At 39.1% G+C, this 13,993-nt stretch overlaps 1 protein-coding gene across 1 annotated transcript; it reads right to left on the reverse strand.

The window, feature by feature from the left end:
• Positions 1-149: 149 nt before the first annotated feature.
• On the reverse strand, positions 150-13,946 carry cracr2ab (calcium release activated channel regulator 2Ab). Its single transcript, XM_074697951.1, has 18 exons — positions 13,554-13,946; positions 12,177-12,556; positions 9,883-9,994; positions 8,442-8,631; positions 8,197-8,343; positions 7,345-7,435; positions 6,111-6,206; positions 5,654-5,841; positions 5,507-5,578; positions 5,305-5,353; positions 5,126-5,208; positions 4,199-4,778; positions 3,944-4,082; positions 3,366-3,447; positions 2,764-2,878; positions 1,972-2,073; positions 1,787-1,863; positions 150-472 (listed from the first exon to the last, which is right to left on the reverse strand). The coding sequence occupies exons 2-18, from the start codon at positions 12,324-12,326 to the stop codon at positions 385-387; spliced, it is 2,361 nt and encodes a 786-aa protein (XP_074554052.1). The 5' UTR covers positions 12,327-12,556; positions 13,554-13,946; the 3' UTR covers positions 150-384.
• Between the last annotated feature and the right edge of the window lie 47 nt (positions 13,947-13,993).

Genomic DNA, 13,993 nt, shown 5'->3' on the forward strand with positions numbered 1-13,993 from the left:
TTTATTACAATTAACATGCTGCACTTCATACTGTACATTCAGGAATTAAAAACTAAGACGCTATTTTACAGTTATGAAAACAGCTACAGTGAATTTATGATTTATCACTAGCTTGATGTTGTCATTGACATAAATTATAATACAGGATATATTTTTCATTTTAAATCTTATGAACACTTGTAGATGTGATTTGGTAATGTTATTTACAGGAGATGACGCAGACACGCTCCTCTGAGCTTCATCGTCTGAGCTCAACAGTCAGCTTCATCCTCACGTCAGCAACATGTCCTCATTTCAACATGTTGAGCATGTCAAGTGAAATTAAGGCTGCTCACAGTTTCTCAATCCAGTGTGTAAAAAGCAGAGCTCAGTAAAGAACATACTTCACTTGCAGCAGGCTTTCTTCTTTATGGGCTGGTTACTGAGGATGACTGTCTTCTCCCTTACCCTGTCCTCCTGCTGGATTAACACTCTACAACAGAGAGGGGGGAGGAAAAGAGATTTATTTCTCATTTTATCAAAACTCTGATGACTGGTTTGCAGTGAATCTTGATGTACTGTGCCTGCATCGTTTGACACCTCCTAGAGCGGGGGTGTCAAACTCATTTTCACTGAGGGCCACATCAGCATCATGGTTGCCCTCAAATGGCCAGCTGTAACTGTTAAATTGTATAGAATGAAGCTAAATGTAACAAAATTTAATGTAAAATAAATGAAACTACTGTTTAAAAAATGCACCCCCTGAAAAAGACTTTGCAGTGCATGCAATTTCCTCAGCCATGATAAAGCTAGCTTTTGTTTTTGGTTGTTGTTTTCTTGAACACATCCTGCTGTGATTGTAGTTTGCATCTTAAATCTTAGTCTATTTGTTGTTTTCCTGGAAGGCTTACTTTGGCAAACTTAGCTCTATGTTTCGTCTCACATGCCGATGTAGATTGCACTCTTTGACAACCATGGCCTCAAACATATATTGGCCTTCCCATCTTTCTTGAAACAGCCATCTGCATCAACTTTTCTCTTTCTGGACATTTTGGGATCATTGTTTTATTTCTCAATTCCACTAGTAATGAAAATAGCACTGATGGGAAAACACTGCAATCTAGTGGCAGTATGCCATCACTTTGGGGGTAGCATAATTTAGCAGGTATTATGGGAAACATAGTTTATGGTCAATGCACCCTTGTCTATCATAAGACCTTTTAAGCTCTCGCAGGCCACATATAATGGTTTGGCGGGCCACATTTGGCCCGCGGGCCTTAAGTTTGACACATGTGTCCCAGAGCCTCTTGCAGTATGTGAGGCAGAGTGTTTGGATATTCTGTTCCTTGCCTTTGGAACTTTCTACCATCCAGGAAGGTGATAGCCTTCCTACTTAAAAGTGCAGGCTTAAAAGTTTCAGCGTTCAACAAGTTTCTGGTTGGGGCTGGCTAAAGTTTCTCTTGGACCAACTTCTAGTTGGTTTGCTATAAGCCTCAACTTCAAGTAGACTTTTAACACTGGGCTCCTCCTGAGTCTCCTCCTGTCTTAATGCCGTCTCTCTCCATGTATTTTTTCCTTCAGTCCTTCTCTCCATCCTGCTACGCCCAGCTGGCCCCACCAGATGGCTTCTTACCAATGAGCATCGTTCTGCTCTAGGATTCAACAGGAAGTTTTCAGGTTGACACTTTAGCAAAGTTCTTGCTCAAAGGAGATAAATTTCTTCTTAGAAATTCTTGCGCAATTTCACAAGTATCATGAGATTACATTTGTTGTAACTATGAGAGAGATCATAAAAGTTGACTAATACCTGGCGAGGTGCGTCAGGGATTCGGTAACATTCTTCCCTGTGTAGGCGCTGACCTCAAAGAATATCACCCTGTTTTCCTGCACAAAATGTCCACAAAAAGACAAAGAAAATTCATTTCTTTGTTATAATACTGGGATTTTGTTACGATGTTGCAGCTGAAACCACAAGCTCTGAGTTGAACTCACATAGGCGAGTTGCTCAGCAACTCTGAATGAAACCTCCCTCTGGCCATCCATGTCCATTTTGTTGCCCAGTAGGAGAATAGGGACTCCTTCTCCTGCTGCTTCCTAAAAAAAACACAGTCGGTGGTTTAGTCCAACACTTCTCAAAGAGGATAACAATGTCAGATCAAAAGTGTGCAACAATGATAAGTGACAAAGTGACACATTTTTTAAGTTGTGGAAGAAAAAAAAAAAACTCTGAAACGGATAGTTCAGATTGAGATTGACTAAAGTGAGGTTCCATGTTGATAATAAGCCTCTAGCTACAAAGCAGTTAGCTCATCCTCTTTATACAGAAAGCAAGCCTGAATGGATGCTAGGCTAACAGCCAAAGAAGACAGGGTCAGCTCTATCAAGTCAAAAGGCTCTTTTCTGAAAAATTCAACCACAACACTGTTCTTGGTCAAAGAGTTAATTCTTTTTGAAACTTTCAGACCTTTGTTGTAAGAAATCTGTTTCTGTACAACTTGTGTGGTTTTTTTGTAAGAATGTTTTTGTTTCTTATTTAAAGAAACTTGGCAAGCAAATCTTTCTTAGCACATTGGCAAATTTTCTTTAACCCTTTTGTCGATTTTTTCTTTTTATATCCTGAAATGAGACATTTTTCTGGACCTGTCAGGTGTGTATGGGTTCATATGTGGATCTTTATGAATCTTCATAAAAATAAGACATAAACGCCTGCTTAGACCTTAGTTTCTACAGTGAAAAACTTAGAAAGTAAAAAAAGGAGAGGACAGGTAGGGTCAAAGGTCAGACCTGAACATTGTTGAGCCATGGTTGCACAGCCCAGAAGCTGTCCTCCACAGTGATGTCATACATCACGACCACACCGTCTGCCTTGCGAAAGAATTGCTTGGTTATGCTGCGGAACCTGTGGAAACAACAAGGTTGGAGCAACGAAATGTAACTGTTAGTCACAATAAACGTAAACACTCTATATACCTTATGATTAAATTGTAGAGTGGTGTATTATTCTGTTTTTCTGATCTAATTTTTTTGTATTTTTTGGTGTTGTTTTATGTATCTATTTTTTATTTTGTATGAGTTATTTTCTTACCTCACGTTTTAACATCTTATTCTACCTTCAGTGTTTCCTCAGTTCATGAGCCCCGCTCTTTTAGTAACATTTTTTTAACCTTGTATTTGGACTGGTAGGTGGGATGGGAGTTACTTATGTTTGCTTACTTAATTTTATTTTATCATCATATTTATCATTTTTCCTATGTAAAGCACTTTGTGTTACTCTGCCGTCTACGAAAAGTGCTTTACAAATTATGTTTGACTATCTAAAAACCATGCTCAATGAAGCGATGTGACATAAAGATATATAAAGCAAATAAAAACAAATAAAAACAAACCTTTCTTGGCCTGCTGTGTCCCAAAGCTGGACTGCCACCTGCATATTGTCCAGAGTTAGTGTCTTCACGCTGTAGTCGATTCCTGACAAATACACAAAAAAGATCTGCAGTATATCATCCGAACAATCTAAGAGATTTTATTTGTACTTTTAGTTCCATGTGCTCCCATTCTCACTGTCCAGTGTTGCATTTTTAGTTGAAACTTCGTTATCGTTATGGTTTTTCTTATAAAATGACAAAAACAGCCACCAGGGGGCCCTGTGAAGCTTAACGCTGACTTGACTGTGCCTCATGTTGAAAGGAAGTAGGGAGTAAAGTGGAGATAACGCGGCTTGAGTCAGAGTATGAAAAAGATGAAAGCAACAAGAACAAAAATTCATCAGAAGTGACATAATCCGCAGCACAATGTGTGCCAGAGCTCTAAGACAGGCAGTGTGACTTCACAAGCCCTTTCATGTGATGCTGAGTTGCCCTCAGATCCTTTGTGTTAGCATCCACAAAAACACACGCAAAACAGGCCGCTGACACTTCTGTAAACACAAACCAGAATAATATGACAACAGTGTTTCTCTTCTCACCCACAGTAGCAGTTGTGGAAGGGTGGAAACGTCCCTCACAGAAGGAGCGGAGCAGAGATGTCTTGCCTACACTTGAGTTTCCAACGAGGACCACTTTAAAGAGGCGATCAGGAACGAGCACATCCCCTTCTTTTACTCTCTGAAGAGCATAAAACACACAAAGTCAGAGAGGGATGGAAAAAGAAATGCATCCATATTAATGTTTTTTTTTAATTAACTTAAAAGTTGTTAAAAGATTTGAGTGTGGGGACTAACTTGCTGCGTTTCCTTCCCAACAGGCTGTCCGCGAGGAGACAAGGGCGTCTTTTTGCCACGGTTAAAGCTGTGTTTCCTCGCAGGAGAGTTTTCTCCAGTTGCAGAAACTAATGTGTGACTTGAGAGGGTGAGATCTGCTGCCACGGCAACACTTGTTTCAAAGTCACTGTGACCTTCCTCCTCCTCCTCATCCCCTTCCTCCTCACTGAGTTGGTGTAGCAGAGGTTGGGGCCCCCCATGGAGCAGGTGTGGCAGGTGATCCTCCTCGATGGAGATGACTCTTCTCAAAGGCCACCCGTCTGGTGGAGAATCCAAAACCTCCTCATCCACACCCGTCTTCCTCAGTTCTTCTGTTCTTTTAACTCTCTCTCTGCCTTTTCCTGTCATCCTCTTGGTGGCGGCCATCTTGGCGGGAGATTTTTTAGCCTTTGCTTTGACATCATTAGCTTTGATTGGAGCGTGACTAGTGTGGCCATTAGTTAATCCAGAAGTTTTCTTCACTGCAGACCGTTGCTGACACACAGGGGCGCTTACGGTGCTGGCATAGGACTGGGTGATAGCAGATGTGTCGTCCTCGCTGCTGGAGGAGGAAGCAACAAACACGATTTGAAGGTGCTCTATGGGCAAGGCCTCCAGATACTGGTAGGACCCGTCCACCAACAGTGAGGTGCTTTAAAAAACAGAGGAGAAACAGAGGATATACCGGGTCACTTCACTTGTTTTAGATGAAAATCTGGACGCTACTGTGTCTGATTTAATCTTATTTGAAACCAAAATGTCAATTCAGCTCAGCTTTCGCAGTGAACATAATCAGATATCCTCTGTTTTTCCTCCTCCAACACATGATTCCCATTTTGTACCAAGGTAGAAACCCTCCTTTGGAGGTACTCTAACAGAGATGATTTGTGTTGAAAAGAAATAAATCACCTTTTGAGCGGCTGGCTGGTGTCGTCAAACATGTCAGCGAGGCCCGCTCTCTGCTTCTGCTTCTTTCTGAGCGAGCTCCGTGGCTAATTTGAAAGAAAACAGAGGTATGTTATTTTTATCCGTCAGCTATCAGAATGACAAACGCTGCTCTAAGAAGGTTAGATAAAGCATGTACTCACAACCCCGCAGCATATGTCTCGCTCATCCTTTAAATGCTTGTTCATTTCTCTGGTTAGAGCAGAAAAAGAAAAAAGGTGAGACAGAATCTGCAGTGGAAACTTAAGCATTAAAACCATTTCAAAGGTTCGCCAATTAGGAGCCAAAGAGATTAAGACTAACTGCTACCCAGGTTTAATCTGTGCTCATGGGACATATTGTTACCTGAGAAGATCAAGCTGCTTCATGAGACTCTGCTTCTCCCTCTGGAGCCCCTCTGTAACTCTGTACATCTCCCTGAATCCACAAAATCACAAACTTTAACACTAAAACACTTATTTCTGAGCCCCATTTAAAAGCCTGTGTACCCACATTTCTTTCTCCTGCTGCAGCCGGGCCGCCTGCTCCTGCAACATGGCCAGCTGTTCCTGGGCCAGCGCCAGCTCCTGGCTGGTGCTCTCCAGAGCACGGGACAGCTCATCATTGGTCATCTTCAGCTTCACGTTCTCCACGTGGCTCTCCTGCTTCTCGCTGTTCAGCTCCTGGCACTGGGACTCTAACTGCAGGCAGAGGGAGAGGGGAATATTCACAGGAATGAAGTGCTAATGCTGGGAGAGAGCACTTATCCCAGCAACCAGACTGTACGGCTGCTGTTTAAACCCCTCCCTGCAACGCTTGTAATCTAGCAGCAATGACTAACACCAGCTCGACTTGGATTTCTCTTTCCTCTATCAATGCATGTGTGTTATGTTCTTTCTCTAATTTGAACTGTAATGTGAGACAGATTTCAAGGGACTTCTAATAATCACAATGTAAACATGAGGCTTACTCTCTTCTGCTTCTGGAAAAGATGCTCCAGCTCTTTCTCCTTTGAAGATAGTTGGTCCTCCAGCTCCTGGCTACGCAACTGAATACGCTCTGAGTCCTGTATGGGCAAAAACATCAAATTTAAACTCAAATTCATCTTCATTCATAAAGCGGCGTTGATTCATTCAAACATGCAGAAACATCACAAAAGAAAAAAGAAAAAAAAACAGCAAAAGGTGAAAAGAATCATATAAAACATTTCAAAATAAAATCAAACTGATGAGCTCTGATGAAAACTAAGGATGCACTGATATGAAAATTATATCTGATATGAATATTGCTGTTTTGGCCAATAACTGATATTTACCAATGTCAATATTGGTGAGAAAAAACAAAAACAATCTGAGATGTCTATCAAGGTAGATCAGAGAGAAAGAGAAGCGTGATCGTGAGAAAAGACAAACACGATGAACACATTTAAAAAAGTGGTGTTAACAAAGTCATAGAAAACAATATTATTTGGGTCTTGAAAGATGGTTTAAGTTACTCTGAAAATGGCTGGCAGCTAATAAAATAAACAAAAAATAAAGATCTGCCCACTTTTACACATCACCCAATAACAATTTTGATACCTATATATCGTGCATCCATACCATAAAATCAGTTAAATAAAAAAATAAATTCAAATAAGCTAAAATTTTAAAAAGTGAATAGAAATTTTAAAAAATGAATGGTAATGGATAAAATAAAATCAAAGTTAAAGGTCTAAAACAGTAGGTACAAGAAAAAAAATCATCTACAGAAACCAGAAAATATTTTTTCCTAAAATTTCAACAATATTGTTTTTTAGGAGCCAGAAAAACATAGTTTTTTGCAGACATTGAAAAAAGCAGATTGCAAAAATTGTGAATGTAAAGACAAACAAAATGTAACCTGCCATGTCTACTTGTGGAATTAAGAGATTAAAGCTGCCAAATTTTATACAGCACCACAATTAAACTAAAATATTTGGCAGAACTTAACAGAAACAGTGTGAAGGATTTTGGCAGTTAGCTCAAAACTGTTAACTTCGTTGTTGTCTCTGACTACAGCAGCAGAAACTCAGTTGATTAATGCAAATGATTTGCTTTATGTAAAAAAAAAAAATCTCCACAGTGAAGGTAAAAATTGAAGTGAAAAGACACTTCTACAAATATGTGTATGTATGTAGAGGCTGTAACAACTTAAAGAGGTGCTGTTGTGTTTTGTGCGTTCACCTTCAGAAACAGCCTCTCCTTCTCATTTTTGATCTGCGCCTCCATCTCTTCATACAAATTGCGGATCTCACTGTCATGTGTCGCAGCCCGTCTGCAAACAAAAGCAGGACTTAACAGTCATTAAGGTTAATGAGGGAAAGACAGGATCCACGAAAACATCGAGGAACAGAAGAGCTTTGTTGTCTGTGAGCTCAGGGTTGAATTATACTCTCGGTACCTGCAGTAACATGTAAACACAGGAACACACACATGCATGCTGTTACTAAGCTTCATTTTCATAGAATACTGACTGGTATTTACATTCCCCCTGACAATAGTTAAGACCTAAAGAGCCAATTAGTAAAGTCTAGAGGAAAAAGAGGCTGTACCATGCAGTACCATGGGAAAAAAAAACATACCCATGTTGTACAGAAGTATCGCTCACGAACACTGAGCTTACACATTATGTTCAAACATGTTCTTTATATCTCAGGGATAAATATATTAAATATTTAAATTTGTATTTTAATGGGTCACACCATTATTATAATTTAGGGCTGGATATAACTGGATTTCCACACAAAAAGAGAGAAGGGTGGATTTGTGGTCATGTGACATGTATGAAGGAGTTGTTTTACAGAGAATTAAAGGTAATTCCATGTAAATACTCTGCTCTTAGTGGTCCTTAAAGAACTGTACTTAAATGCTTCATGTGTGGGAACCAAGTCAGAGACATGGCCTTTAAACCTTTAGCCTCTTCATCTCTGGCTGTATTTCTTGTCTTGCAAACTCAAAGGCCAAAGAGCTCTACAAGAGCCAAAACAAGGGTTATTCAGTCTCTTTCAAGCTTTGAGTGCAGGAGTGTCTGACTACCTCTGGAGGGCGCTTTCCATCTCCTTCTTCTCCTGGTGGGCCTCTTTGATCTGAAAGGTGACCCGGGCCAGGAACTCCTCAAAATTGGACAGCAGGTGAGGCTCATCACGCCTGAGCTGGGCCCATAGACTGCGCACCTCACCTGGACTGGAGAGGAAAAATAACCAACGCCTGAGTGTATTTAATATCCAAAACATGTTTATTAAACTACACAGAGAGAAAAGGACAGCGGTTGTTATACTCACTCTTCAAACACATTAATGGCACCCAGGCTTTCCAGTAACATACAGAAGTGCCTCTCCTCCTCGTCTTCAACTCCTGACAGCTTAGCTTCCCATTGGCTCTGATAGAAAGCCTCCTTGGCCCTAAAGACTGAGGCAGGGGCCTGAATTTGATCATCAGTCACAGAAATTCTCCGACCGTGGAGGAACTGACCTAAGGTGTGGCCACATTGAGAGAAAGATTGATGTAAAAAATAAATAATAATAATAATAAATTAAAAATTAAAACAAAAAAATGGTGGCAGCAGTATTTTCAGATTATTACATCAGATCCTGGACGCATGTTAGTTTAGGCTTTAGGGCGCATCTTTTTGCGAGCATGAGCCAGAGACAATTTTGCTTTTGTTTTGTATTTGCCCATCATCATCTGTGTTTTGGGGGGACCTGGAGAAATTTGTTTATAATAAAACTAAACAATACATACCAATCAGACCCAAAGATATTATTTCAAAATTTGAATGCAATGACAAATTAATTTGCTTCATAGTAAATCTAATGATTCTCATGCGTAAGTTTCATATCTATAAAATAAAGTTCTCCAAGTCCTTACCTAATTTTTGTATTTTCACAAATGAATTCTATTTTTATATAGACACCTTAAGAGTAATGACAAGAAAAGTGAACACACACTGCTTTCATTATGTAAAGTACATGTACTTATTTATTTTATTTCAACATGTGTATTTTATTTTTCTTAATTTATTTTCTTTTTATTTCGCCCCGTTACGTCTTCCCGAACAGTCTGATTGTCTGTAATTTGTTACTTGTTAAATAAACATTGACAAAGAACAAAAAAAAGGCTTTCGGGCACATTACGCATTTATTACACATCTGGCCCACCAGCCTAGATGCTATGCCTGTAGCTTTAAAATAAACTGCGAATAAGAAACTACTCAATTTTCTTCATTAAAAGCTGAATATACAAGTATAAAACACACAGATTTCTTGATACAAAACAACAAGGGGGCTTTGCTGATGCAATTTCAATTTGTTCGAAGAAGAACAGTGGTTGCTAACATTTGACTATATGAGCCAAGTTCAAGCTAACTTCAAAAACAAGTTATATCAGTCAAACAATATTAAAAACTTACTTTGAGTGCTGTGTGACTGAATTAGGTAACTCAGTTTGTTGACATGTCTACTTTTGCACTGCGTAATTTGTTTCATTTAGGTTTCATTTCTAGCAAATGCTGCCTCTGTTTAGCTAACATTTATTAGATCCTTTACAGGCTTCAACCACAAATGCCTAGCATGCATATAGTCGTTAATAAAGGCCTTATTTGGTTAAAGTCTGGTGGTACTTTATGTAATGGATTTATTGAATATAACACTTTATTTTTGGACTGGTTTGATGAAAAGCTTTGGGTTAATGTTAGCTATATGAAACACGCTAACGGCCACCTACTGAATCCAGAGGAGAATGCCTCCAGCGTGAGGTAACCTGCATGGTCTTTATCCAAAGAGTCAAACACGTCCTCCAGCTCCTCTGCAGACAGAGGCAGCTCCCTGTGGAGTCTCTGCCAGGAAAACATAAACACATAGGACATTAAAACGCTGAAGGAAGCAGGATTTATTAGTAATGCTAAATATAATACAAAACTGACAATGGAGGCGTTAGGAGTCACAGAGAGAGGCCTTCATGAGACGATAACTTGTATTTAAATCAGTAAATAAAAGATGAAAACAACAACACAAAGTGGCTGTTTCACAAAGTTTTTCTTGTAAATGCCCCACACGAACAGGAGTGATAACAGGCACCCTATCCTTTTTGACAACAGAGCTCAGACATTGTCAGCACTTTGAGGAGGCGTGTGGGTATTGTTCCTAGAATAGGTGTAGTTTAATGGGTGAGCAAGCTGAATCTACACTCATAAACATTTCCATCAATGGTGCTTTACAGGCTGTAAAAGAGTGTTGAGTGGGTGAAGAGCTTCTTTAACAAAGGTGATATAACAGATAAAAAATATCACCGAATCAAGCAAAAGCAGAAACTCTGACATTGAGTGTTTCTGTTCACTGTTTTCTGCATCAAACTACATTAGACTGCAGGTAAAAGCATGCTCTTTACCTTTTGCTCATCTAAGTGACGGCTTCATGTATCCACAAAAATATATAAAAATAAATAAATAAATTATTGAGATACTAAAAATGGCTGAAAAGAACATGTGGGATAAGTTATCAAGAAGAAGTGACATCATCTCCTAAAACTTTCTGAAAGCATAAAAACACCTTGGATAATAGATAATGGGTTATTTGTTTGTTTATGTTTGTCCAATCAAAAATCTTTTTTCTCACTGCTAACTTCAAAAGGTTGTAGCAAAATTGGCAAGAAAACAACTTTTGGTTGCTAGAAGGGATTTTACACATTTAAGGACTTTTCCACTGTTGGGGGACAAAACAGAAGACTTCATTGTCTATTTCTACAAGAAACAGCTCACTTATTATCATGTCTAGCATATATTTTTTTATTTTTTAACTCTAAGAACTTATGACTGAATGTCATACTGATTACATTTGTTACATTTTCAAAATACAAATCAATTTTTCCTCAGTTTCCACCATGAGTTGTCATGTTAGCAAAGGTAACATGACAACTCCACTATCTGTAGATTATCGAGGCGCCTCTCTGAGCTAAGTAACATTATGAAATGATATACTGTTAAAACTGGCAACCAATTCCTTATCTTTGCAATTTTTTTTCAGAACAGCTGTTAATGGCAACCTGACACCTAAAAACTAAGACATTCCTCTAAGGTAAAAACAACATTCAACTGAATAATTTATTGATTAAAAGTGTTTAGTTGATCTTTAATTAAAATAAAGGTCAATATTTATCTGCAACAGGAAAAACTTGGCTAGTTTTTAATGCTGATTGGAATAGCAGCTAATGGAAACATGGGGGAATTGGCAACTGCCAATAGCAGATATTTGAATAGAAATTAATATTTCCCATTGTTAAAAAAGGTTCCGTATTCTACGTTTTCTGGCAAATGTCTTTAATCAGTCACATCGACCATAAATAGCAAGCTGGTCGCCAAAATTAGGAGCTGAACCCTGTGACCAGTTAACAGCCCCAATTCATATGTTTGGCAATGTTTTTGTGTCGTTCTCATAGCTTGTTTTGTTTATTAATGGACGTAGTAACAAATACATTTCCCCAGTGTTAACCGATTTCTATTTAATCTAATCACTGCTTTAACTCAGGGGTTTTCAAACTTCCTCCCACAAACTTCAAAGTAAAGATGCTGGAGATCAGCTGCCTCTGCACTGGGAACAAACTGAATTAACTGAACCAATATCGAGCCAGACAAAAAAAAGATATTTAATTTAGATTATCAGAAGTGCCATGGTTTCAATATAAAGTGTAACACTTCTGTCAGTTTACATTAAAAAAAAAGAGATAAAATACTCTTTTTGAAATAGTTTTTGATTTTGTCAGGCATTTTGCGACCCACCAATCAATGTTTAGTGGCCCCCACTTTGGGAACCACTGTAAAGCTAAAAGTCAACCTCAGTCATTTGAATTAAGTATCTCATAGTAACTGAAATAGGTGGAAAATGTGATTTTTCCCCTTATAAAAAAATCATATGCACTATTAAGGAAAAGGAAAAGTTTGATAATTCAGCTTCTACAATTTCCACTTTAAAAACCTGACCACACAAACACGCACACACACACGCACACACTCCTCCTCTAACCCTCATATCGGTGCGGGTAATGAAGCCTTTGCCCTCCACATCGCAGGTCCTGAAGAACTCTTTGGTCTTGTCCAGCAGGGCGATTCGGCCCCAGTTTGAGCCCCTCCTCCCCGGGCTCAGTCCATTCACCTGGCCCTGCTCCTCCTCCATGTCTGGTACTCTTTACTTCTGACTCACTCTTCAATGGTTTGGTGGAGTGGAAGCAGCATGTATTTTGGCGTCAGTGCGGGGTGGAAACAGGCATCAGGGGCTCTTTACTGCCTCTGTATCCAGTGCTCTGGGGCTCTTACAGTCGCCATGACGACAGCGGCAGGAAGTGGCATGATGAGATGAGATTGCTGATAACCGTTTGGATTATTTAAACACTTGGCTTCAGGCTTCTATAACACAGAAAAACATAAAATAACTCTTAAAAGGATTTTAAAAATAACTGTTTTAGGGTCAGTTTGGCCTAACGTGGATGATGCATGTGAGACATATAGAGGGTCCTTGTGATGCTTGCTGGTTCAACTGTAGGCCTTGACTCTTCTCCCTCCGTGTTTCCCACATGTTTTACTCATCTATGTTTTGGTTATTCTTCATTTTCACTGTACTTTTTTACACTTTCTCTTCACTTCATCTGTCTTTTCAAATTAGGGTAAATAAAAGGTTAAACTTTTCCCCAAACCTAGACTTCTGATGTTGGGTTACACAACTATTCACAATAATGCAACACTTATTTCAGCTTCTCATTACTTCCTCTTTCTAATCAGCCACCAACAAGAAACTCTCAAAGGTATGTAAACACAGTGTAAAGGATTATCTTAATACCCAGCCATACTGAACACATGACAGCGTAATGCCTGCAAAACTGTAAGAGAACCCAGGGCTGTGTTTGATCCCCTGTGTGCTCTGGCATTGTTTAATGCATTTCTTAACTTAGACAAGCACAGTCTTCTTGCACTATCAATACCTATGTTGCAAGTTTTTTTTAGTGTAAATGTTAAATGAGTACTACATGACATACAGTGTTTTAGTTTCAGCCAAAGTAAAACGGTTTAACAAATGGAAACATTTTAATATACAGCAAAAGATACAGGAATCAAACTTTATGCTCACAAAGTGAAATTTAGTGGAGATTAAGTATGTTACACCTCTTTAAAAGAACAATTAAATGCACAGGAGTTACTTTTTTCACACAGGGTGTGTTTTTTTACCCCATGCATTTTAACACTATGTCCAAATACTTAGAATATGACTAGAATAGCCTTTTCTTGCAACAGATTAAAAACTGAGTATTTCCACTGCTCTTAAACAAAGCACAAAATTTGAAGATCCCTTTCTGTATAGAACAAATTCCCTATGTAACGATCCATAACCAGAAGAAATCATTCTTACCTTAGACAACGGGTGTACGCACAAAACACTAAAGCCTTTCTCTCTTCTCAGCATCAGCAGGGCAGCAGCGTGTGCACGCTCTCTGTTTAGAAAGTCTTGGCTCACAGATGAAAGTTTGAGAAGTCATTCTGCAACCATGTGATGTCATGAGGAAGCAGCCTGAGGGGTGTGCAACCAGCAACCACACACACTGACACACACACAGCTGCTAAAGAAGGAGGCTGGTAGTGTAAATCAGGACACATGAAGGCTGGGATATGTTTACATTAGCTGTAACTATGACCACAATATCCACAAAACTACTTGTAACTTGAATTAAACGTGATCATCAGTCAGTTTTAATCTGAACTTCAGAGGCAGTTCACATGGAGACTTTGAGATTTGTGGGTAGATTTCAGGGTAAATACTGTTGCTCAGTATAGCCTTCCAGAAATTTGTTG

The sequence above is a fragment of the Halichoeres trimaculatus genome, unplaced genomic scaffold, assembly GCF_033239565.1.
Source record: "Halichoeres trimaculatus isolate MK-OKI-2021-1 unplaced genomic scaffold, fHalTri1.1 fHalTri1_scaffold_21, whole genome shotgun sequence".
Taxonomy (NCBI): domain Eukaryota; kingdom Metazoa; phylum Chordata; class Actinopteri; order Labriformes; family Labridae; genus Halichoeres; species Halichoeres trimaculatus.

What these genes read in the sequence shown, in the direction of transcription:
- cracr2ab (XM_074697951.1), bottom strand. Translation starts at nt 12,326, where the DNA reads ATGGAGGAGGAGCAGGGCCAGGTGAATGGACTGAGCCCGGGGAGGAGG. An exon ending in TTGGGAAGGAAACGCAGCAA is followed by an intron (nt 4,083 to 4,198) that starts GTTAGTCCCCAC and finishes TATGCTCTTCAG; the next exon opens with AGAGTAAAAGAAGGGGATGT. An exon ending in TTCCACAACTGCTACTGTGG is followed by an intron (nt 3,448 to 3,943) that starts GTGAGAAGAGAA and finishes TGTATTTGTCAG; the next exon opens with GAATCGACTACAGCGTGAAG.